The following is a 27,041-nucleotide window of genomic DNA, read 5'->3' as shown; positions in this document are numbered from 1 at the left end:
ATAAAATAAGTATTTATAATACATTAATTGGAATATATTACATTTAGAGTTTCCAAACAAATTTTAAACCATTTCTTTCATCTTTCCTCATGTTATGCTCAACAAAGAAACCTGCGACTTTTGCAGGACAAACACAGAATGCAGTTCCCACATAAAATGTATTTTACATGAAAAGCACCCCTGATTTTTTGCGGAACATTATAGCAGCTAGCATGGTGGAAGATCCTTGGGCGGAGGCAGAACGGATTGATCTTGTCCCGGGCCGTCTTCTACCACAAATGCCGTTTTCAAGCCCCAACCAGTGTGGAGCTCCAAATGACAATGCATAAACCAAACACCTAAACAGTCGCATAAGGAACATTAGTACAAGGTTTCTAAGTTTAGTTTGAACTTTTTTGAACAAAAACAAAAATGTTCCCCCTTAAGTTAATCAAGTAGGATGAAAATCTGAAAGAATATGCATTTTAGATAGAACTTTTTACCAAGTAATGGTAGGGAAAAAAATTCACAATCATTTTCATAACGATTGACATAACAAGTTGAAATTGAATTATATCACTTTCATATGGCCGATCACTAACACCACTTTTGTTAGCACCAATCACAGTATGTTAATTTATCAGTTTTGAAGAACATTGTTAGAAAAAAAAAAAATGGTATCTCTAAATTATTAGTACCTGGATTATCAGCTTTGAACCGAATAGCAGTCCAACCACCAGTGGGAACTCCAACTGTATTTCTCTCCATAGGATCAACCAAGTTATACTTAGCTGGGTCTTTGGCAGGATCAAAATTCCCAATTCCCGTCCCAACAACAAAGAAGTTATAGCCATGGAGATGGAATGGATGTGACTCAACTGTTAGAAGATTGGTGTCTTGTAGTACCAGCTCAACTGTAGAATTAAATGCAATCTTACTAACCCTTGTGCCTGTGGCAGTGCCAAGATTAGCTTTAAGTGGTGCACCGGTATAGTTGAAAGGAGTTGGAGGCTTGTCAGGAAAATCAGCTCGATATACTCCTTTAATGTTGAAGAAGTGAGCTTGGAGAAGTGCAGTTTGAGGCATTGCGAAAGAGATATTATTCAAGGAAGCAAGAAGTTTGGTTCCATTGAGGCATGTTGGGCAAGAATTCTTTCCAAAACCAATGGTGTAAAAGAGGTTTCTATCAACTTTGAGAGGAACATTGGCAGGATATTTTGGTGAGTTTAAGCTCCTCAGCTTCTTGTTGTAGCTTAGAGCAAATTGTGTGTCATTGGATAAAGGCAACTGAGGAAGGGTAGGGAGGACAGTGTTTGGAATGCCTTTGTATTGAAGTATTGCAGTGGCGGTTCTGTTATCTATGGAAAGCGGAGCATCCATGAAAGGCCTAGTGGCCATGAAGTATCTGCCAGGAATTTGGTTAGCTTGGACCAGGACATTTGTGGTCTGGCCAGGTGCAATGAGTATTGCACTAGTGGTGAATGGTTTTGTGTAAACTGCATCAACCTCCACTACTGTCATGTTGTGACCAGCAATAGCAAAGAAAAGCTCATCATTGAGGGCAGAGTTGATGATCCTCAGCAAGTACGTTTTGCCCAATTCAACCTCCATTACAAAAGTATCTAAATCAATTAAAACCAAAGGATAATTAATTAGGCCCATATATCCATGGAAACAACTTTATTTTATGACAAGGCTCAGAGTATTTTTACGTTTTTCAGCGCATGGAAAGAGCGGCCCTGGCTTTCCATTGATTGTGTGCGCATCTGACATATTTGGTGGCAAGCCCATGTTTGTGCCTTCCTTGACAACCTCTTCCACATCAGAATGCCACCATTCTCCTACGGAACAAACAAAAATTATAGAAAATAATCTAATTAATTATTGATTGCCTAAAAATTTAAACTGCACGTGAGATTTTTAAGACAAGATTCAAAATTAGGACCATATGCACTGATACCATGATAAATTATAGATTATTCAAAAAACTTAAGCTATTCGGAAATAAGAAATTTAATCATTTAATTATATTATTCTAACACAATCTCATAAATTTTTATGAAGATTTTTGTTGTTTTATATATGAAAGTTTCTTTAGTTGAAACTCACCTAGCAGAATTTCAACCTCCCTGTTTGGCTGTGGGAAAGGAAACGGAGTTCCTTGTTTTGGCATGATCACAATTGCACCATAGACTGTAGCCCTTAGCCAAAGAATATGTGCATGCCACCATAATGTTCCCCTTTGTCCTGTTACATTGAAGTCGTAAGTGTAGCTACTCCCAGTCTGAATTGGGCACTGTGTAATGTAAGCAGGCCCATCAGCCCAACCATTTCGGTATTGTTTTAATCCATGCCTGTAACAATCACCAAATGAAACATTTAGAGAAAAGATAAATAGGAAAAAAAACAAATCCTAAACTTTATATTGTTTTGTCCTGTTGTTATTAGGAAATTATCCTACCAGTGAATTGACATGTTATATTGTGCATGGTTTGTCACATTGACAAGAACTCTGTCTCCCTCTCTAACATAAATGGTAGGCCCTGGGAACCTCCCATTAACAGTTACTATGGGTTTTGCATGGCACAACCTGCTCACATTCTTCACTTGAATCTGATGAAATGCAATAACCAAAAAAAAAAAAAAAAGTTACTTTGTCATCAATAGAAAAGCTGGCTAAATGTTACTTTGTCCATGTAAATGAATGCTTCAACTCACATCAAATTGGTACTTCTTTATGGCAGCCTCAGCTGGAAAAGAAATTAAGCCAAGAAATCCAAGGAAAAGAAAAGTGAACAGAGATAAGACTCTAGCCATTTTCCCAGTCAAAAAAAGCTTCTAGTGTAGTGTTTGTATGGATGAGACACTGAGGTGTAATGATTTGAGCTGTATATATGTATGTATAGAGGTAATGGTTAGATATCAGTTTGTTAGAGGAGAAGCGGCTGTGGATGATTAGGTAGGAATTGTGAAGGTGTTGTACATCAAAGCTTGTAAGCAAGATACTGATAGAGACTGCACAGGCCATTGACTGACGTAGAGGCTGAGATTTCTAAACCAAGAAGAAGATTTCAGGACCATGAAGCTTAGTTTATTTACATTTTTTTAACTTAAATATTTGAAGATTGTGGGCATGAGAGGTACATAAGGCCAACCAAATATTATAGAGGATAAGCTTTAACTTCAAGGAAAAGAAATAGGCAATTTAGGAAAAAGATACTGCACAGGATTAGCATCCAAGGGAAAGATTCTTCTCAAAGTGCCTTATTGCTATTGGTGACAAGTGAAAACTAGTTTATATATTGGGTTTTACCCATGGAATCCTTGGCAATATCAGAATCACGCTTTCCACAGTTGTGTCATACAAAAATAATTCAGAAGAGAACTTACTTCTAAGCGTTTCTGTCCTTTCTTTTACACCTGAATTTTTGGCTTTTTTTGCTTGGCAAAGAGCTCTATATTCTTATTCATTAAGCCGCTTGGTAGAGTAATTTTATATTTTGCGTCCTACCATTCCATTACGAAATGCCAAAGGTGAAGGAATAGCATTCTTAAAGCAAAGAAATGAGAGAACCATTCAATGCTGTGTATATATAAAATAACTGTGTTCATTGATAAATGATCATAAGCGTCATCTCCTTAATTTCTCAAAGAAAACATATGCATGCATTGACAGATTGCCTTGTGGGGAAAATGCATGGCAAACTGAAATGCAGCCCACATCGCTTTTCTGATAATAGAAGTGTAAAAGGAGAATTGATATTTGTATTCAATTGTACTGAACATATTACGCTATACAAACGAAGTCTATATAGACATGGAAATCTAGGATAGCTAGAACTAATTAATATTGCCGACCCTATGAACTAGTACAAGTAATGGTTCAGGTCCTACTGGATCTAAGCCCAAACATTGATTTGGACTGATATAGCTCTGAAGCCGACTTGAGTTTGGATATAATAGCATGAAAGCGGCTTGGTGGATAAGTTTTGGTGAAGATACTGTCAAACAAGGACGGATCCACAGCTAGATTAGGGGGGCCTTGGCCCCCTGGATTTTAAAATTTTAAAAAATATTTTATATATACATGTAAGATTATACAAAATAAGTATACTTGGCCTTCTTCAAAAATTCAAATTGATTAAAAAAAAAAAACTCAATAAAAAAATCTTTGGCATCACATTTCTGTGGTTGTGCATTGTGATACCAAGTGTACCTATGTGGTGTGTATTGTTTTTTACTTTGTTTGAAATTCAAAACATGTTTGTTTATTATTTTGATTTTCCCCCCTGTATTTAACAGACTTTTGTTGTTAAGTTGTTTGACTTTTATTGTTTTTTTTTTTACTCAAAGTTAAAAAGTGTTTTTTTTTTTTCTCGATAGTATTAATTCTTTTTAAAAAAATATTTGACATATAATTAGATGATATATAGAGAGAATTTTATTTGATTTTTAAATTATGGGAAAATTATTTAGCTACACTATTCAATTTTTTGGAAAGAAAAACAAATAATTAAAAGAAATTATTTCATGTATTTTTTTTTTAATTTATTGGTCAAAGGAAATTATTTAAAATGATTCTACAACTTCTATAAATTTTACTACATAAGACTTACAAACTAATGCATTAATTTGTAAAACACAACAAAAAAGTAATGTTGTTGATGTGACACTAATTGTATTCATAATCATTGTTATGCCAATTTGTAAACATTTTGTAGTCAAATTGATGAAATCTAGTCCTATATACATCAGAGCCAATTGGAACAATGCAATCTTGTAGGACATATGAGAAAAATTCAAGTAATTTATAACCTCTAATAATGCAATAATGTTAAAGGCATAACATTTTCACTACAAATCTCAGTCCTATCATTCCAAATTGATGTAGTCCATTCCTACATCAGTGCCAATTGGAACAATTCAGTTTTGTAGGACATATGAGAAAAATTCGAGTAATCTATAACCTCTAATAATAGAGTAGTGCTATAGTATATACCTAACATTTTCACAACAAAATCCAAGTAATAAATTATTACTGATTTTTACATGAGTTTACCATTTACATTATTTTTTTACTTATCATTAACAACTTGTTACCTAGGTTGATGTTAGGCTCTACTGCTATAATGCCTAGGCTAATGGTAAATGTTTAGGCCAACATTTTCTCATTTGGAAGGGTAGTTGGATCAAATGATTTACCATTAGCCTAGGCATCACCACTAATAATACAATAAATAGAACTTTGGGCAATAAGACACAGACTTATATTCATCAAAAAAAAAAGACACAGACTTATTTATCATGAAATATGGAGGATAAATATATTAACTTAGAAGGGGGTTCTACATTAGTTATTAATTGGCTAACAACCTGTGACATTTTGACCTCGGATATATTTGATTTGGTTTTGGATTGCAGGTTCCTAATGGAACGAGACTAGACCATGCATCCTCATCACAAATACCGTGAGGCGAATGAATGTGCATCTTTAATGATTAAAATGGGTTGATACCAGAGCATCCGAGTGCAAGGTTATGATCAATACCATCCTTTTGTGTATTAAAAACTTAAGTGTTATGTTTGGAATCCCTTGGTAATGCCGATGGACTAGTGTCTTTTCGCCTCTTTTTTTTCTTTTTTTTACAAATAATCTAATTTTTATTCTTTTAGAAAATAAACTAACTTTTAGTTTTTGTCATAAATTTAATATAAAATATAAAAGTTACAAAAAACTATATCTGTTGATAACCAAAAAAAAAAAAAAAGAATATAATGTTTTTCATTAAAAAAAAGTCTGAAAAAGTTTGTTAACAGACATGTTTAGACTCTAGAGTTGTCTTACTTCACCATGGTGAGTAAGGAGATAATTTATATGTAATTTTTGTGTATGACTTTATTAATAAATTAAATTATGTAAATTGTTTAAATAATACACATAATGTCACATGTTTACTTGTGTGAATAGAAAATGTCCTACCACACATTTCTTAAAAAAGATAGCTCCAAATAAGTTTGATGTCAAACTTTTCTGTGTATGTTAGCAATTTGGGAAAGAATTTCGAGAAAATTAAGATCACAAACTTTTTTTTTTATTTACAACTATGATAAGGGGCGTAGCTATGTGTAAGGGTGGGGGGCCCTGGCCCCCCCAAAATTTTGAAATTTTTTTAAATATATATAATTAATTTAATGTTTTCAAAATTTAATATAAAAAATAATAGTTGGCCCTCCCCAAATATTTGATTTAATCCAATTATGCTCTTAAAAAAATTGGTCTTATAATTATAGAGACATAACATTATTTTTCACAATTCTATTTTTTATTGTAAAAAATGCTCTTATATCTGTTAAATATTTGATAAAGTTTGGCACCAAACATATTTGAATCTATATATTTTTCAACCAGTTATGTGACAATTAACAAGTCATTGACTCATTAAAAAAATAATGTCACTAAAATTATACATGAAATATCTCTTTAGTTACTACATAATCGGTTAGAGCAAGATAATTTCAAATATATTTGAAACCTAACTTATTCCTCCAAGTTTTGGATCATTCATGTTTTTGAAAATTTTATTAGTTCAATTGAAAGATTTTTTTCTCTTTTTTTAGTATAAAATTTGATAATTTGTATCGAAAATGAAATTTTTTAAGAATTTCACTATAAAAATAATAAAAATGAATTTTATTTTATGTAATACCACCACCAAACATAATTTTGATTGAAATTACTAAGTTCTTTTTGTTGTTTTTTGGTGTGTGTATATATAACTTATCAAATAAAAAAGTGTGCATATAATAAAAAAGCCTATATATATATATATATATATATATGTATGTGAAGTTATCTTAATAAATATATTAAAGTTACAACTTGTTCCTCCAAACAAAAATTCCGAACTCCACCCTTTATTGTAATATAAGAAATGATAGATTATAATTTTTTTAATGGAAAACAAATGATTAGCGTAAGTGATAGACAACAACCGGCATTATGCTACGCATAGTCGAAGCCATGACCAAAAAAAAAAAAAGTTACCACCGTTCTAGATCTGACTTTCAAGACTAACAATGTACTGACAAAATAGGCCTCATCGCTGCTGCCATGTCCACAACCACAATATATCACACTCTCACTCTGTGCAGAGCCGCAGAGGTCCATGGTCAGCTGAGGAAGCATTATTTAGTCGCAATTCCGGTGAGGAAGCATTATTTAGTCGCTTTCTTTTTTTTGACAAGCTCTGAGAGATTGATTGAACCATTACGTTATAACTACCCAAGTTTGATCTTTTTTTAGGTGAGAATTAGCATGCGAATGACAATTTTTTGCTTTTTAGTTGGCATATATTGAATATTGAATGAATTCTTCAATACATAAAGATAGGGAGAAAGAGTGTTAACCCAAGCAAACAACCAAACTCACCCATCTCATGATCTCGTTGCAGGTGGCTATGAATTGAAAATTCAGGTACACTAATGAGTGCATATAAGTTGTTTGTGAAATTGCCTGAACGGGTTTGTCTTGTATTTTTGTTCTTTGTTAGTGATTTTCTTGTAAATTTTTTAAACCGCAATTATTTTTTTATACATTTTCCAAAAAATTTCTCATTGTGTAATTGTTTGATCCTTTGGTCATTATCATTGTGAAAAAGTGAAATTACATATTTTAGGGCTTTGATCTTGTTGATTAGTTCAGTAGTGGCTAGGAATATCTTTCTTCCTAGCAACATATGAATTAGATTTATTACACCAAGCAAGACAGAGGAATTGAAAAACAAAGGTTTTCTATCCAAGATTTTTTCTATTGATTTTTTTTTTTTTTTTAAAGATTTGTATTTGTATTTTTTTTCCTTATGGATCTTCCTCCTATATTACTGTTTGCTAATTATGGTCCTTTGGTTTTATGGTATTTATCCTGAGACTTCTACAGTTTAGCTTCTTCTTTTTATTTGAGATTTTGTGGATTTAGTTAATTTGAATTTATGGTTCATAGGATTTTAGATTGAAGAATTTGATCAAACCACAGATGTGGTGTTTGGACATAAAATTTTTATTGTGTAATTCATATTTTGGAGAATTTGATTATATTCTATTAATTACAAGCGTGAAGCAATATCTTGACATTACAAAGGTAATGATTGAAAGTAATCAAACATGTTATTAATGACAGGGCACTGTTGACAGGCTTATCGTTCTGTTGCTATACATTATAATTGATATTTGTTCGGGAGGCATCACCCTACCTTTCTGCAGTTCTTGATTTCTATACTGGCCGATATTGGAGTTTTGACAAGGTATGCAGCAGATGTCTTTTTTTTTTTAAATGGTTTCTGTCTGTTTTTTGTTAGAGAGGTTCTGAAGGTCTCATCTCATGGTCCATATTTTTTACCATTATGTGGAAATATGATATTGTTTTCTTTGCAAGGTTCCAGAAATTATCCTATAGCTTTCTCTACTATCGTTGGTATCCGTTTGGGAATTACTTATTTACAGTAGCTTATTTGCATTGTGTTTATCAAAATATATAGCTTTTGGTAACTTTTATGTTAAATTTGTTACAAAAAAACTAAAAGTTAGTTTATTTTAAATAATAAAAAAAAAAAACTAAAAGCTAGATTATTTGCAAAAAAATGGCTTAGACAAAAAGTAATAAGCAAATTTTTTTTAAACAATTCCCAAATGCATACTTGACGTGATTAACCAATGTTTATCTTTGGAACCCTGATGAGTGTTGTTGCATTGTTATCCTCCATCTCTATATTTTTTATATATATGAATTTATAGTAAAATTCATTATTTAGTTTTTTTTTTTGTTGGTTATAATTTCAACACTCAATCTGCTATTACATAAAGCAATCCAGTCAATTAAATCTTTCTGTTTCCTTACATGTTCTGTGTTGATTTCTTGTTTTATATAGTTACTTCTTTTCAGTTGTTACATGACTTAATAATGGAGTCACAAGAGCAAGCCCGTTCAGGTCCTTATTCATGTGATCAATGCTGCTTTGTAGTTGCTTTCCTACTTTTTAATGTTGCATACTGAAAACGAATTTGGGAATGTTGAGTGACATACTTATTGTGAGGGAGTGTTTTTAAATTATAGACTAAAGTACACTTGTTTGGGGTTGTTTTCATCTTGGCCCTTTACATTTCAAAATTTTCATTTGGCCCTTCAAGTTTGATTTATTTTCCTGCTTGGCCCTTTATGTTTTAAAAATGAAGGGTTAAAATGAAAATTTTGAAACATTAAGGGCCAAATGAAAAAATGAATCCAACCTGAAGGGCCAAAGTGTAATTTTGGAAAGTTGCTTTAGTCTAAATTAAAACAACCCCAAAGTTTAAGGGCCAAAAGTTGACTTTAGTCTAAATTATATGATAAGAGAATATGGTGACCTAAAGTCACATTCTGAGTAAATTGGACATTAATTTAAGCGAGGTAGGATTTTTAGTTATGAACTACAAAGAAAGAAGTTCATGCAAGCCCACCCCTTTAAAAAAAGGGTGGGGCGGCTAGGAGAAAGTTGCTGATTAGTACCTGAGTGTGAAAGCAAGAAGCAATTTAGAACTTTTGAAAACAAATAGAAGAACCAAAAAGTAGAACCATAAATTTATTCTTTGAAGTTTGCTTATGCTTGATACTCCCCTAACTAATGAGTTAGCTTGATGCTACTTTCAAAGCTGTTTGTTTGTTGCACTATGAATGACACTGTTTATGATGTTAAGTCAGTATGCATCTTTGGGCCCTAGGTAAAATCTTCTTCTTCTTATTTCTTTTTTTTAATTATTATTATTATTCAAGAATGACAGGTATTGAAATGATTTGACTGGCTTTTCCATAGAGGATTGAATTCTATACTTAAGCAAACATTCCTTTTCAGATGACCCATCGCAATGTTGAAGCCTCTATGGTTGTGAAATTTGGAGAGCAAAAATCAATTGCTGGCATTATGATGGAGAGAGGTTTGTGATATTCAGAAGATTCTTTTAGCATATGATATGAAAGGTATTTCTTTGGAAATTGCACTCTTATTTCATATACTAGGATTATCATATCATCTGCTAGCACATGAATTGGGTGAATTTTACTAGGATCTTTTTTTCTTTTCTTTTCTTTTCTTTTCTTTTTTTACAGCTACTAGGATCTAATTATATTAGATAAAGAGTCATGTATTCTGGCTTCTATATTAATAAATTGGAATCATGATAATCCAACAAGATCTCATTGATATGATTCTCCAATGCGGCACCTAAGTCATTTCACTATCTGAAAGCTTTCTTATGCTTCTTTTGTCAATTGGATAGTATTATTCGAAAGACAACAATACACTTCTTTTTTCTTCATAAAAGATTCCATTTCTTAATTATTTGAATCTATAGAATTTAGAATAGTGATTGGTACTTCAACATGTATGATCATATTCTTGATTCAAAGAAGATTTAATGACATATTTTAAGAAGTTTACATGGATTAATGAAAATCAAGATTTGAGGTAGTTGACATTTAATGAGTATTTTGATAATTATATTAAATGATTGTCTGTGAACATCTTCCTTAGCCTTATTTATATATTTATTTACTTATACAGGTCCACTTTCTCTATATTTTTGTTTGACTAGGGCAGTGAAGTCATTTCTTTGTTGTCTTCAGAAGTTGAATTTTAATTTTGATGCATAAAAAGGCTATTAATGCAAAAACCAAGCAAAGAATCAAATACATTATTACACTTTTTGACCATTTATTTGTAAGAATTGAAAAAAAAGACTTATTCATATATTTGCCTCAGTACGAGTAATACATAGAGCAGTAGTGGAATGCTGAAGAAAAACTAAGGTTAGACTTGTGTTCTAAATTGACAGTGAACAGTGTTAGAAGAGTGATGTTGATAGAATAAACTAAGGTCTATATTAATAATGTTACACTTGTAATTTTCTATTTTAAATTTCATTACTCCTCATCATGGTAACCTATTGTCTCAATTGTGTATTTGGTATTTTTTTTGTTATATAAGTTTTTGTTTTTCTATGACACTCTCCAAGAGAATTTATGTTTATTTTTGGTTTTTGGTGATTGAATTACAAATTCTGAACAAATATTGAGAAATTGGTTTGAAAAATATTTTTTTGATATTTTTACGAATTAAATTTTTAGTGCTAATGATTAGTTTGTTTACTTGTTTTGTTTTGATATCTTCCTGAAACTTAAGTTATATATATATATATATATATATATATTTTTTAATGCTTTTTGAATTGTAATGACTATCCAATTTGTGCTGGTAGAGATATGATGACATGCTCATGTTTCAAATTACAGATTATTTGTGATGATTTTTAAATCTTTTATGCTAGGTGATCCAGTATCCTTATGCGTGAATAGGCTAGCATCCACTTGAGAGACTATTTAAAGTAATTTTGTTGTTAACAAATTATTGTTCCTTATTCTAAATGGTATAGAGATAATTAACTTTAAATTAAAGGAGGATGTGAATATGTGATAGAATCAGTTTTTTATTTGTTAAAAATATTCTCTAACAGTAGTACTTATAAAAAAATATTCTCTAATAGTAATTTATACGTGCAAGGTACGGGGCTCAAAACTAGATTCTTATCATTTTTAAAAGCACCAGTTGAATCTAGTAGAAATGTTTTTAAAAGCACCATGAACCTAGTAGGTTTCTCAAAAGAAAAACAAAAAGTTGAACCTAGTAGAAATGGTTTCTAGACAACCTTTTTTTCTCTCTAATGTTCATAGGAGTAATGGACTTGTTTTCAAGCACTCGTTGGACTTTTAAGGTATTAGCAATTTGAAAACTAAAAGCAGACTCGTTTGCAGCATTCTTTGCTGTTCTTGAAAATTTTTCATGAAAGGATTTGACACTATACTATAATCTTGAGGGATGAAACTGGTTTCAAGGACAACATTTTGCCGTGCTTGAACTGTGTCAAAATCTGATAAGTTTTATATCTGAACTATTTTCATTTCTAATATAAGAAATTCTATTTGAATATACTATTTGGGTTTGGATTATTTGGTACCCACTCATCCAGAACAAAACTTACAAGATACATGAGAATAAGGAATAGTACCTGAATTAGGGTGCGCCACACACATTTCTTCGTGATTTGCTTTTTGCCTTTTTGAACAGGAGTAAGTTCCGTTGCCATTCTAGTTTGCTGCAAATTACTCTCATTTGAATTTAAAAACAACCTTCAACTAAGTAGAATACATTACAATGCAAGCTGTGGAAGCGTCTTCCACGGGTCCCACGATACTATTCACACATTTAAAAATTATTTCGCTACAGTATTTTTCAATTTTCAGTTTCAGTTTTCAGCTGTATCCAAACGCACCCTAAGTAAAATACATTACAATGCAAGTTGTGGAAGCGTCTTCCACGACAGTACCACTCATTTAACATTTTTAATACTTAAAAATAAAGAAGTTACAACACACAAGGTGGCCATTGAATGAAATTATTGCCGACACTTTACTTGGGAGGAGTTTGTTGGCGTTGAATCTTTCTCTGCAATTTGGCGGCACCAACTACTACTATAACATAAATTTTGTCGGTCATGTTGCCCAAGAAGCGGAAATAAGTATGTCTCCAAGATCTGTTCAATATTAAAGAGCCCCATAATCCCCAAAATCCTGCAACAAATCCGAGTCCCATGCTTAAATAAAATGAAGGTATTTTGAAGCCATCGTGCCCTTCTTTTTGAATGCCTTGATTTCTCCATCTTCGTTTTCATTGCTACAATGTGGATCTTCAATTAATTCGTCGATGGAGCATATCTTTGAGAGAGGAGACCCACAAAGTTGAGGATTCTCCATGTAGGATGAGCTCTCAAATGTAATGAACTGATTACCACTTGGAATTTTCCCTGACAAGTTGTTATGTGACACGTCCAATACCTCGAGAAAGGTCATATATGTCATGCTAGCTGGCATTGTGCATGAAAGGTGATTACTTGATAAATCAAGAGACTGTAAATTCATTTCACCGATGTTTGGTGGGATAGGTCCGACCAGATGATTTCTTGACAAATTCAAAGACCACAATCCGACAAGGCTCATAACTTCCTCAGGAATTTCTCCCGATAAGTTATTGGAAGAAAGGTCAAGTAATGTTACAAAAGGAAGAATTCCTTGGTACTTCAACTCCCTAGATTTGGTTGAGAGTATGAAACCTTCAGAATAGGTTGTGTAAGGATAATAGATTAAGGAAAGAGTTTCCTTAGCCATGCCAAAAAAGACACATCTTGGAATAGTTCCAGACAACTTATTTAAAGAAAGATCCAAAATTCTCAAATATTTCAGTTGGCACATCTGAAAGGGAATATGCCCACTGAATGTATTAGACCGCAATTCAAGAATCATCAGGTTTTGTAAATTTTCACCAATCCATGCCGGTACGTTACCTGATAACTTGTTGCGAGCAAGGCCTAGAGCTCTCAAGGCAATGCAATTCTTCAATGATAAAGTCACTTCTCCAGAAAGACTATTGTCGTCCAATCTCAGGGTCTTCAGATTTATTAATTGGCCAATTGAGTTGGGAATTTGTCCAGATAGATTGTTATTAGCTAAGTTTAGAATGACCAAATTCTGCTCATATTTCCAACAGTCTGGAATCTCTCCTGATAAATTATTTGAAGATAGATCCAAATAACCTAGAGAGTTATCTGCAGACAATATTCCACATAAGTGCGAAATTGATCCAAAAAATGAATTTTCTGCTAGAGCCAGTGTTCTCAAGCTGACGGAGAAGTGAGGCAGGCGACTCCTAAAGTAATTGTGACTCAAATCCAGTAGTGAAAGTTGGAGTTGCGATGAAAAATCTGGCACATTTCCTTTGAGCTCATTGAAAGACAAATCCATATGCTTGACCCTGGAAGAGAGGTTCCAAAACCAATCTGGCACGACATCTACAATACTGGCATGGGAGATATCAATGAAAGAATAATTATTTTGTGATCGAAGCCACTGTGGAAATTTTGGGCCTAGTAGGCAAGACCTCAACCCTATGGTTTCAAGTTGAAAGGGTGGAATCCAGTTTGAACTCACATTCAACACCAACCGGTTTTCTGAAAGATCTAGCACCCGCAGACTACTGAAATTTTTTAAGTGAGCTTCCGTGATGTTACCCTCCAAGTCATTCCCAGCCACATTCAAGGCAACAAGTTGAGAGAGTTGCACAAGACTTTGCTCTAAGGACCCGTTCAATTGATTGTCGTAAAGATACAACTCTCTCAGTGAGGAAGATTTGTTAAGCTGACTTTCTTTTTCAAACATGCCGAAAGTTAGTGGTATTGGACCTTTGAGATCATTCCTCGAAAGATCAAGAGAGGTGAGAGAAGTCATGTTCCCAAAAGCATCTGGGATCAGACCTTGTAACTGACATCTTGAAAGATTAAGGTAAACTACACTATGGCCAATTTTAAACAACCAATCTGATATTTTAGAATTGAAATTATTATCCGAGAGATCGAGGATTTTAAGAGAGGCAAAATTCACATGATGCACATATTGAGGAAGCTTGTGAAGCATACAATAAAATAAACGTAACTCTACTAGAGAACTTAGCATATTTATTGATTCGAGCCAAACCTCTGCATTGCTAAGATCAACACCACTCAAATCAAGAACTTTCAAAAAAGAAAGACCATAAACCCAATTGAGGTTTTCGGCTCTTAAAGAAGAATATCCATTTCCACTCAAATCCAGAGACTCCAAGTGTGAGAGGTTCCCAAGACTACTAGGAATGGGTCCTCGGAAAGTGGCATTAGATAGGTTGAGATATTTTATACACTGAAGAGAACCAATAAACTCTGGAATTGGAATAGAGTAGAAATTATTTTGACTCAAGTCTAGGGATCTCAGATATGGTAGATGAAGCAAAGATTGACTAATCTCACCTTGCAATATGTCGAATGGGTCTGGACTGTGGAGATCAAGTTTGGTCACATGACCTGTTACGTTGTCACATCCAACTCCTCTCCATTTGCAACAATCTTCTTCGGCCTTCCATGAAGAGAAGCGGTCTAAACCACTCCTAAAGCCTCCTTTAAACGTGAGAAGAGCATCACGCTCGCTGTCCATGCACCGAATCGCGCCACTCAAACTGAACTCCATGCATTGAAGCCCAATGATGAGATAAACTAGTAGTTGAATAAACTTACTTCCATGAATCATCATGATCAGGATTGCACTTGAGATCGATTTCCAGGTTTCAGCACTAATTGAAAGAAAGTATTGTTTACTAGAGGCAGTCTTTTTTTTTTTAGTCAACTAAAGGTAGTCTTAAGCGTGTTAAAAGAACGTAAACAACTCTATTTTGCACTTTGCATTTTGTTCAATGAAGACTTCATATAAAACATGCTTCGTTCTCTTCTTTTTGTCTTTTTTCCTTTATTTTTCATAATTTTTTCATTATAAGTTATCTCATGTCTAGTGCGCCGAAACTTCCTGTGCGATGGAAACTTTCCACCTACAAGAATGCGCCCAGGGACAACGGGCCAAAGGAGACTAGACCACTAGGTTTAACCGAGAAGATTTTTTTATTTTATTTTTATTTTTTGAGAATAAACCGAGAAGATCAACTGCACATTCATTATCCGGAGATTCATGTGCCACAGGCCACAACTGAGCCGCCATCTCCTTGATCAAGCCATTCTATGATTCTATCAACCGTGGTCGAGTCAGGATTTTAGCCTAAATGAAGCAAGATTAAAAGATAAAATTAATTTAAAAAATATTAATAAATAAATAATTATATGTTAATATAATTATCATACAAGATGTAATATAAATGTAAAATTAATTTTTGTTTTCATACCTAGAAAGGCCAGAATTCAATTTAGACTAATTATTATGAACAAATTTCTTCATAATCTCAATTAATTACAAGTATATATTTCACATCATTAAAATAATTAATTAATTAATATTAAAGTTTTAAGAATTCAAAAATATATCTATAGACATGTATATGTGCCTCAATGCCTATGAAACTTTTAAAAATTATGTAGAATTCAACCTTTTTTTAGTCATTTAGGTAGTCTTTTTTTTTAGTCAACTAAAGGTATTCTTATACGCGTTAAAAGAACGTAAACATCTCTATTTTGACTTTGCCTTTTGTTCAATGAAGATTGAAGACTTCATATACAAAAGTCATAGTCTTCCTTGTCTTTTCCCTTTATTAGTCATCTCATGACTAGACTCTAGTATGGAAAATTTCCACCTACCAGATGGGCCCAGGGACAACGGCCCAAAAGAGGCTAGCCCACTGGGTTTAACGGAGAAGATCAACTGCACATTCATTATCCGGAGATACATGTAGCCCCAACAGCCAACATCTCCTTGGGCAAGCCATTCTGTTGAACCATTGCGGAGTCAAGATTTTAGCTAGACGAATATTAAAAGACAAAATTTAGTAAAAAAATTAATTTGAAAATTTTTAATAAATAAATAAATTATATGCTAATATAATTATCATACACAATATAATATAAATGTATATTTTATTTTATTTTTTTATAGCTAGAAAGGCTAGAATTCAATTTAGACTCATTATTATGAACAAATTTCTTCATAATCTCAATTGATTACAAGTATATATTTCACATCATTAAAATAAAGAAATAAAAAATAATCAACTCGTAGTTAATAACAGTCAAATAAAGATATTAATCTAAATACATCAAGTTTAAACATGTAATTTGATTACTTAAATTAAAGTGGGAAAATAAATTAATATAAAAGTTTTAAGAATACAACAATATATCTTCAAACATGTATAAGTTTCTCAATGCCTTGAATGCTTTTCAAAATTATGTAGAGTTCAAATTTTTTTAGTCATTAAAATTTGGGTTTATAATAAAACTTTAAAATTGAAACTTTTTTTTTTTTTTTGGAGAAAACTAAATATTTTTTTAACACACATACATAGGGAGCGGGGAGAAGGTTTGAAAAATAAAGAGATGGAAGAGTAAAATTTTAGTTGAGGCTCTACAGTATTAGTCCATGGCATAAAGGTTTTGTTTTTGTGTGCGGGTGTGTTTAGAAAAACGTAGGATTTATATATTATTAGAATAATGTTAAAGATACTATAAATTTTACTATATAAATTTTACAAATTGGTATAATAATGAATATGATTAATTATTAATAGATTCCAAAAACATAATATATTAATGTTCAATGACTGGTCACTTTTTGTAATTGGTAACACGTAAATTTGTAAATATTATACTTAAAATTTGTATTATTATTATTATTATTATTATTATTATTATTATGGGGCCCAAGAAATTGAGGCCTTGGCCCATTTTTACATTGAGGCCCAAGGCCCGAGCCGAGGAAGGGTATAGCCGAGGGTGGGTAATACAAGTCCAAATAGTCTTGAGACACAGCCGAGGTAATTCTATCCTCGGCATATCCGAGGTCCCCCTGGAAGAAAGGGCAAGAACGGTATAGGAACAGTTTGTTTTTGTGTGCGGGTGTGTTTAGAAAAACGTAGGATTCATATATTATTAGAATAATGTTAAAGATACTATAAATTTTACTATATAAATTTTACAAATTGGTATAATAATGAATATGATCAATAGATTCCAAAAACATAATATATTAATGTTCAATGACTGGTCACTTTTTGTAATTGGTAACACGTAAATTTGTAAATATTATACTTAAAATTTGTATTATTATTATTATTATTATTATTATTATTATTATTATTATTATTATGGGGCCCAAGAAATTGAGGCCTTGGCCCATTTTTACATTGAGGCCCAAGGCCCGAGCCGAGGAAGGGTATAGCCGAGGGTGGGTAATACAAGTCCAAATAGTCTTGAGACACAGCCGAGGTGATTCTATCCTCGGCATATCTGAGGTCCCCCTGGAAGAAAGGGCAAGAACGGTATAGGAACAGTTTGGGAAAAAATCTAAAATATCTATGTCAATGGAGAAGGAGACGCTGGATAGTATAACGACCAAGAACAAAGGGAAAGCTGCCATTATTGCCATTGAATATTCTGCACCTGATAGAGCCATGCTCTTCAACTTTTACAACCACCCCCAACCACTTTGGGTATGGGCTGATGGGACAAGTTTCAGTCCTGGAAAGTCGATCCTACACGTGGACGTAGGATAAGGAATACAGACTAATATAAAAGGAGAAACAAGCAATCCGGAGAAAGGGCTGGGAAAAATGGCCAAAAACCAGAGCCTCCCAGTCCGCTTCTAGGAGAAAGACTCCTCGAGCAAACACGATTTAATTATATATGAACACCACGACAAACCACCGTCTGGTGACCAAGACCTAACCTTTCAAACCCACGCTCTACAAATGATATTGTTTGGGCCTTTTTTACGTGCGAACCCAATATCTTATTGGGTCATTACAAATTGAGTCCTTACAATTGGCGCCGTCTGTGGGAAAGGCTTGTGTGTTTGCACAGGCGGTAGGTTGAGACAGTCCCCTTGTCATTTCCAACAGCCAGTTGTAGTGTTCTAGCGTAAAGTTCCACTAGGGGCTACGTTTGCTGCGCTTCGTAGCGTCAGGAGCACGGATGGTTCTAGGGGCTTGGCCGAGGAGGTAATCCCCCTAAACCAAGGTCTCACGCCATAGCCGAGGGGTTAAGTCCCCCAACTACTTAAAAATCAAGTTTTTGACAGAACCAAGGTATTGCATGGTCCTCGGACTCAAACTTATGGGGAAACCAACTACTTAAGAAATCAAGTTTTTGACAGAACCAAGGTATTGCATGGTCCTCGGACTCAAACCTATGGGGAAACCAATTACTTAAGAAATCAAGTTTTGGACAGAACTAAGGTATTGCATGGTCCTCGGACTCAAACCTATGGGAAAACCAACTACTTAAAAATTGAGTTTTTGACAGAATCAAGGTATTGCATGGTCCTCGGACTCAAACCTATGGGGAAACCAACTACTTAAGAAATCAAGTTTTGGACAGAACCAAGGTATTGCATGGTCCTCGGACTCAAACCTATGGGGAAACCAACTACTTAAAAACTGAGTTTTGGACAAAACCAAGGTATTGCATGGTCCTTGGACTCAAACCTATGGGGAAACCAACTACTCAAAAACTGAGTTTTGGACAGAACCAAGGTATTGCATGGTCCTTGGACTCAAACCTATGGGGAAACCAACTACTTAAGAAATCAAGTTTTTAACAGAACCAAGGTATTGCATGGTCCTCGGACTCAAACCTATAGGGAAACCAACTACTTAAAAAATCAAGTTTTGGACAGAACCAAGGTATTGCATGGTCCTCGGACTCAAACTTATGGGGAAACCAACTACTTAAGAAATCAAGTTTTGGACAAAACCAAGTTATTGTATGGTCCTCGGACTCAAACCTATGGGGAAACCAACTACTTAAAAAATTAAGTTTTGGATAGAACCAAGGTATTACATGGTCTTCGGACTCAAACCTATGGGGAAACCAACTACTTAAAAACTGAGTTTTGGACAAAATCAAGGTATTGAATGGTCCTCAGACTCAAACCTATGGGGAAACCAACTACTTAAAAAATCAAGTTTTGGACAGAACCAAGGTATTGCATGGTCCTCGGACTCAAACCTATGAGGAAACCAACTACTTAAAAAATTAAGTTTTGGACAGAACCAAGGTATTGCATAGTCTTCAGACTCAAACCTATAGGGAAACCAACTACTTAAAAACTGAGTTTTGGACAGAACCAAGGTATTGCATGGTCCTCGGACTCAAACCTATGGGGAAACCAACTACTTAAAAAGTTAAGTTTTGGACAGAACCAAGGTAATGCATGGTCCTCGGACTCAAACCTATGGGGAAACCAACTACTTAAAAAGCTAAGTTTTGGACAGAACCAAGGTATTGCATGGTCCTCGAACTCAAACCTATGGGGAAACCAATTACTTAAAAAGCTAAGTTTTGGACAGAACCAAGGTATTGCATGGTCCTCGGACTCAAACCTATAGGGAAACCAACTATTTAAAGATCAAGTTTTTGACAGAACCAAGGTATTGGATGGTCCTCGGACTCAAACCTATGGAAAAATCAACCATTTAAGGAGAATTCTAAGTCGTTCAGTCCTCGGACCAAATACCTGAGAAGACTAAGGCTATGGAGGTCATTAGGAAGATGGCGAAACGCCTTATTACTCAACGATCCGTAGGGGCTGTTCATTTTGGGCTACATATCCTCGGATGATTACTTCCTACCCAGCACCGAGCATTCAGCCATCATCTCGTTCAGTCTGGGGTATACAACCCTTTTTCAGGTTGGTCTTATTGTGTAAGATAGCTTCAATAAGTTCATAATAACATCTTTTATAAGGGTTTCGGCCCTAAGTATCGTTTTCTCAAGTCAGCATTATTATGCCGAGCAGCTCTAATAAGTTCGTAATAACATCTTTTTTCTCTTAGTAAGGGTTTCAACCCTAAGTATCATTTATTCAAATTGGCATTATAGTGCTGGATAGTTTCAATAAGCGCAGAATAAGGTCTTTTTATTAATAGGGATTTCGGCCCTAAGCATCATTCAGAGTATAAAAATGAAAAGAAATCATACGGTAATATGTCCATTCACGGCATAACCATTGCAGAAAAGAAAGAATGCATAGAATGAAGCAATGGCAACTTTTATTAATGTAAAGAAATAGTAAAGCGTACAATGAAGGGCTTAAACAAGCCTATATAGGAAACAAGTTACAAAAACAAGAATAAAAAAAAAAATACAACAAAACAGACAACAAAAAGAAGTCTTTCTAAATTCTGTTCTAGTAGCTACCATATTGAGAGGAGGACCCCTTTTGATAGAAGAGGAGAAGAAGAAGAAGAAGTAAAAGCACCAGGATGGATCTGGTGATGAGAAAGAAGAAGAAGGGGAAGCAAAAGGAGGCACTAATGAAGGAACAAAGGAGGAAGCAGGGATACTTAGTCCCTGCGTTAGCCCTGACTCCTAACACGCTAGTACCATATTAGCTATGCTCATAAGAGAGCGGCTGGTACTGATAATGGGTAACCCCAGCTCAATCGCACCAAAAGCTTGGTACGACTAGCACCTGCTTCGGATTTTGGCTGAAGGAGGATGGGAAGCATCTTGAGTCTCTGCCAACCCTGCCCTGACCGAGCCATCTTAAGTTTTGGAGGGACATAACACTTCTGAGAAGGATGTGATCTTTTCATCCCCGCTTTTACTTCAAATGTGTCGCACTATAAGATTTGGCTATGCTAATAAGGAAAACTTTGAGCACAGTTTGAGGTTTAAGACTTTAGAAAGGTCAAAGAGTCTGTACGCGAAAGGAATACCCTCTCGTCTGGCTTCTTATATGGAAGGTAAATTCAGTGGCATTTAATCCGTATAGATTTCCAAAAAGATCTGCAAATGAGGTAGCGTCTGTTCAACTCCCCAATGTCATCTATAACCGTCAGATTTGATCGGTCTTGTAGTGTAAATCTATTAAAGGTGCGCCTCGTACACTGAAATGGCAGGAACGCCCCGTGTGAAAATCTAGATGAGTGTCTCGTAACCCGGCGCATTTACTAAATAGACGAAGGGACACCAACACTAATGAAGGTTAGAGCTAAACGGACTGTAATAAAGGCTTGGCATCACCAAAACCCTCCTCTCCGACTGAGAGGTCGGAAAGCAGGATTTTGAGGGGTTATTGTGGGGCCCAAGAAATTGAGGCCCTGGCCCATTTTTACATTGGGGCCTAAGGCCCGAGCCGAGGAAGGGTATAGCCGAGGGTGGGTAATACAAGTCCAAATAGTCTTGAGACACAGCCGAGGATGATTCTGTCCTCGGCATATTCGAGGTCCCCCTGGAAGAAAGGGCAAAAACGGTATAGGAACAGTTTGGGAAAAAATCTAAAATATCTATGTCAATAGAGAAGGAGACGCTGGATAGTATAACGACCAAGGACAAAGGGAAAGCTGCCATTACTGCCATTGAATACTCAGCACCTGACAGAGTCATGCTCTTCAACTTTTACAACCACCCCCAACCACTTTGGGTATGGGCTGATGGGACAAGTATCAGTCCTGGAAAGTCGATCCTACATGTGAACGTAGGATAAGGAATAACAGACTAATATAAAAGGAGAAACAAGCAATCCGGAGAAAGGGCTGGGAAAAATGGCCAAAAACCAGAGCCTCCCAGTCCGCCTCTAGGAGAAAGACTCCTCGAGCGAACACGATTTAATTATATATGAAAACCACGACAAACCACCGTCTGGTGACCAAGGCCTAACCTTTCAAACCCACACTCTACAAATGATATTGTTTGGGCCTTTTTTACGTGCGAACCCAATATCTTTTTGGGTCGTTACAAATTGAATCCTTACAATTATTATTATTATTATTATTATTATTATTATTATTATTATTATTTCATGGGACCCATTATTTTAGTTATTGACTTGCCATGAATTAGAGAAAAATGAACGTGACAAGGAAAAAACTTTGGAATGGTGTGGGGGACAAACTGTGCTTTTTCTTTCTTTCTCTTTTTTTTTTTGGTGATAGAGAATCTAATTAAATAGACCTACGAAATACAAAGTCTTAGGTATGAAATACCCATAGCATCCGAAAATAAGAGATACATAATAGAGAGGGAGGGGGTGCGAATACAAAATAAAACTATCACTATTACGAGGTCCTCACTTTGTCAAAAGGTTCGCGCATTGATAGCATTCGCGGTAAATGTGGTGGATGTGAGTAGGGATTCAATTTTGGCCTGCCCCGCTTGACCCGCCCCTCCCCGTTTCGCTCAGCGTGTATTTTCCCCGCCCAACAAAGATGGTGGGGTGAGGATGAGAAGAGATTTTAGCCCTGCACCACGAGGCAGGGCGGGGCGGGGATGGGTTTAGACTTTTTAGACCCACCCCACCCCGCCCCACCCCATCCCCGCCCCATGTTGATAAGAGGTAAATTGTAAATTTTTCATACCCTAAAACCCTACAATTTAAACAAACATATTATCAACTTATTTTATTCTACCTAACATGGTTCTCTGCCTCTTTTGTCTCTCTAGCAATGTTGGAAATAAGATACCAATTTTAATGTTTTCTTTTGTCTTTATTAGAAACAAATTTATATACCATTGAATCATTGATTTTGTATTATGAGATTTTTATTTTATCGTGATAGTGTCTTGTTAAACAATTGGATAATATTATTCAGTATTTGCTAAAAATTAGTTTGATTTGATGGGATAAATTTATTTGTAATTTCAAGTATATTTTTATTAATGAAATAGGTTTTATTAAAAAAAAATTATAACTGTGGGCAAATCAACAAAAAGTAGAGTTTTGCGAGATGGGGCGAGGTTTTGCGGGGCTCCAAGGGGTGGGGATGGGGTAAGAAAATTGTCCCCGTCATGCGGGGCGGGGAAGGGCAAGGATGGGAGAAGACAAAACCATGCAGGGTGGGGGTGAAGATCCCATCCTTTAGCCCCGCCTTATCCCATTGTCATCTCTAGATGTGAGTTTCCTCAAAAGACTGGAGTAAGGACCTGCAATCAAAGATCAAGGCACTACAAGGGTGATATGAATCATATAAAGCATCATGCGATGTAAGGATTGTGACTATAACTTTTGCATCTAGCTCATCATGAATCATATAAATTGTGCTTTTTCTTATGATATTATATATGGACAAACTACTTTCAAATAGAGTAGCTACCATTATAATCAATTTTTTTGGGAAGCTCTAGGAGGGCAATTGCCACCTCTCACTCTCTGGCTCCGACATTGGCCATGGCCCCTGTGAAACAACGACCGAGTAAGGCTGAGAGGAAAGGACGTTAGAGAAGAAGAAAACTAGCTCTCACTTCCGCATTAATTGATTTGACGCTACCTACTCAGTATTGACAACAACCAGCATTGAATGCTAAATGACATCTCTAGAAACAAAGAAGTAAAGTCAAGCCTACCCATTGTTTGCTGACCTAAGAGCATCCATAGCAGTGAAGTTAAAAACTTAGCTTTTTAGCTCCATCAAAAGTTACTTTATCTATTTTACCTACACACATGCTGCAGCAGTGGATCTATTTTAGTTTTCAATACAATAAAATAATATAAATATGACAAAAAAATAATATATCCCTTACAATAAAATAATATATCCCACTATTCAAAAAACATCCACAGCACCAACCACAATCACAGCCACAACCACAACCACACCCACCACCACCACCACAACAGAAAAAAAAAAAAAAATAATAAAACAAATATGAAATAAATGTTCAGTTAAGAGCTTTCATCGGAGAAGAAAGAAGAAAATGCAGGATGACTCAGCCGAGTCGAGCTCGGAGTTCTGAGTGGGCGAGCAAGTCCACTCAACGAACAATCCAAGAAGAATCGAAACGGTGAAGTACGTCGGGCCCATCAAGGGCCATGCTGGCAAGTGGGTCGGTGTGGATTGGGATACCGGAGAAGCCAAGCACGATGGATACCAAAGAAGCCAAGTGAGTGGGTCGGCGGTGAGATGGAGGACTAGGCGAGATGGGTCGGTGGCGTGGGACGGCGATGAAGATGAACCTAGAACAAATCGGCAATGAAGATGAAGATGAAGATCCAGAACAAATTGGTGAAGCAGAGAGTAGATGAGGGAGAGAAAAAAAAAATGAGAAGGAAAAAGGAAGAAAGAAGAGAAGCCGGAGAGAGAAAAAGAAACAAAGAGAAAATATTTTTTAAACGAAAGAGGAGAGAGAAATTTAAATTTTTTTTTTTTTTTAGCTCTCATGAACAGTGCACATTTATCTATAGATGTGCACTGTAGCAATAGAGCTAAAAAAATAGATTTAGGTCCACTGCTGAAGCATGCTTTTTGGTGTTTGAGAAGTTAAAAAATACCAATATACCAATATAGCACTACTGCTTTGAGTGCTCTAACAATGAGAACATCTCTAGCAGATTAGACAAATTTTTATATTGTTTAGAGAATAAATAGTGACTTTTACCTTTTAGCTAGCCACTCTTTCAAATACACTTTCCAACAGATTCTCTATCTCATTTAAATATTATTTCTTCATTCACTATTTATTCTTTTTTTAACAAGTATACATCTTCCAACATTTTTTTATTCAATACTTGATTATTATAATAGAAAAAAAAAAATTTGAAGAATGAATAATAGCCCATCAAACTTGATGAGCTACTGTTCATGAGCCAAAAAAAATTCCGGGTATAAAGAGTCCATTGGAGACTATTTTTATGGTGTTATTCTCTATTATATAGATCTTTATGCATTTAGCTATATCATTGGAGATGCTCTGATAAGGGTAATTTGATGGTAATTCGAACTTGGGAAATACTAAATGGAGAGAAAAGAACAAGTTTAGAGACAGACATACAGGAAAAGAAAAGTGATAGAATATTAATGAGAGCAGAGACACGAGCAAAAGAGGGAAAAGCTCTCCTCAGTATTGTAAGTCTTGGGCTTTTCTTGAATGAAACTTCTCTAAAAAAAACATTAAATTCACTGTGCTAAGTTAGATTAGGTTAGACAAAGACCAAGTAGTTAAGTTTTAATTTACATATATAATGCAAATTCATCTTTGTATAAGCGGGAACCTCACCATCAAGTTACATATTCTTTATGTTGTTAACACTTATGCCAAATTCATATTAATAGGATGTTATTAAATATTCCATCTGTAGATTAATCTTTTATGCATAATTTAAAATTAAAAAAAATGAAAAAATAAAAACTTGAAATCTAAACTTTTATAGTTGAGATATCTATCAATTTCTCATTGTCTTGAAATTTTGAATAATATAATTTAATAGTGGATTTGCCAAAATATAGATCCAATAAAAACTTATTAAGTGTTTTACATTGCTAAAAAATTAACAGCATGTGTAATTTGAACCAAGATTGTAATAGCTTAAATTGGTGCTATGTCAATCATTAAGAAAAAATAATGTGGTAAATGCATTTATTTCATATATTAATTATACATAGGTGGCACGCTAATAATTATTTATGTAAAAATGAATTTTCGCTGTTGTTTTTTCTAAAATTTATATAAGAAACAATTGATTATTATTATGATATTCTTGCTTGAATTTAATTACTTTAACAATGATGAGGGTTTACCAAATCTCTGCTTTAGCCTTTAGCTCAGTGATCATCGGGTTCTCTGGAGGGTCAGTTTTAGTACTCTCATATGCAGAAACTAGGAGTTCAATTCAAGCCCACCAATATAGGATTGGGCTTATTAGTGTTCAATGCTCCATACTTCCATTCAAGGATTAATATTATTTTTAGCCTAGCAGCTTAATCATACTTCTTATTCTTCTTTAGTAAGAGGCCTCAGATACAACGTATGGTACAAAATTTGTGGGATTTGGTCCATTAGGATTTTAAAAAGCGACAATAAATTAATAAAGCAATTATAATCATATTCGATCATTTCTTTATATTTTAGGTAAGTTTATAACTATATTATTGGGTAGTATGTGTAATAACTCTGCTCACTTTATCCTCATTTAGGATTGCAGGCAATTAATGAAACAAATCCCAAGCGTAAAGATTATGCACTGTTACTGAGAGGCGAACCAGTGTGCAGACAAACTAGCTAAGAATAGAGCAGATTAACAACAGGATTTTATGGTTTTCACCAATCCGCCTACGATATCATTTCATTGATGTATTATGATTCAGTGAGTTTGTACTATAAGAGACTTTGTCTTATCTCTTCTATTTAACTTAATGCAATGCAATCCTTTTTCTACCCAAAAAAAAAACTATATTATATATGTGTTGTTCATCTCTACGTACTTACCAGGACCAACACTAGACATTTTGGAGCTTAAAACTAGAATTAAAATGAGGTCTTCTTTATATTTATGTATTAATTAAATTAATATTTATTTAATATTTTTATATTATAATATATTTAATTTAAAATATATTTTTCTTACCTTTTTAGATGCAAATTAACTAATTAAATTTTTGTATTCAATTTCTTCTAACATCTCATTTTTAATCGATAATATAGTTAATCCACTTAATCTTTCTTGGGACATTGTCAATCTT

At 34.4% G+C, this 27,041-nt stretch overlaps 2 protein-coding genes and 1 long non-coding RNA gene across 7 annotated transcripts; 1 reads left to right on the top strand and 2 right to left on the bottom strand.

The window, feature by feature from the left end:
- Positions 1–198: 198 nt before the first annotated feature.
- LOC115993986 (laccase-11-like) lies at positions 199–2,867 on the bottom strand. Its single transcript, XM_031117988.1, has 6 exons — positions 2,698–2,867; positions 2,441–2,592; positions 2,089–2,333; positions 1,692–1,820; positions 678–1,601; positions 199–338 (listed from the first exon to the last, which is right to left on the bottom strand). Exons 1-6 carry the CDS (start codon positions 2,794–2,796, stop codon positions 208–210), a joined length of 1,680 nt encoding a protein of 559 aa, XP_030973848.1. The 5' UTR covers positions 2,797–2,867; the 3' UTR covers positions 199–207.
- Positions 2,868–6,958: 4,091 nt separating this feature from the next.
- LOC115994179 lies at positions 6,959–11,496 on the top strand. 5 transcript variants are annotated; one of them, XR_004093139.1, is made up of 5 exons: positions 6,959–7,183; positions 7,431–7,453; positions 8,156–8,279; positions 9,864–9,988; positions 11,335–11,496. It is a non-coding gene; the product is annotated as an uncharacterized LOC115994179 (long non-coding RNA). The 5 variants fall into 5 exon arrangements; XR_004093140.1 differs by having other exon boundaries at positions 7,323–7,453; XR_004093141.1 differs by having other exon boundaries at positions 7,283–7,453.
- A 1,162-nt stretch (positions 11,497–12,658) lies between these two features.
- LOC115950376 (receptor-like protein EIX1) lies at positions 12,659–15,115 on the bottom strand. Its single transcript, XM_031067583.1, has one exon. It carries the CDS (start codon positions 15,113–15,115, stop codon positions 12,659–12,661), a length of 2,457 nt encoding a protein of 818 aa, XP_030923443.1.
- Between the last annotated feature and the right edge of the window lie 11,926 nt (positions 15,116–27,041).

This window comes from Quercus lobata, chromosome 6 (assembly GCF_001633185.2).
Source record: "Quercus lobata isolate SW786 chromosome 6, ValleyOak3.0 Primary Assembly, whole genome shotgun sequence".
NCBI lineage: Eukaryota > Viridiplantae > Streptophyta > Magnoliopsida > Fagales > Fagaceae > Quercus > Quercus lobata.
Note: the sequence above shows the minus strand (reverse complement) of the source record. Positions and strands in the feature narration are given on the sequence as shown.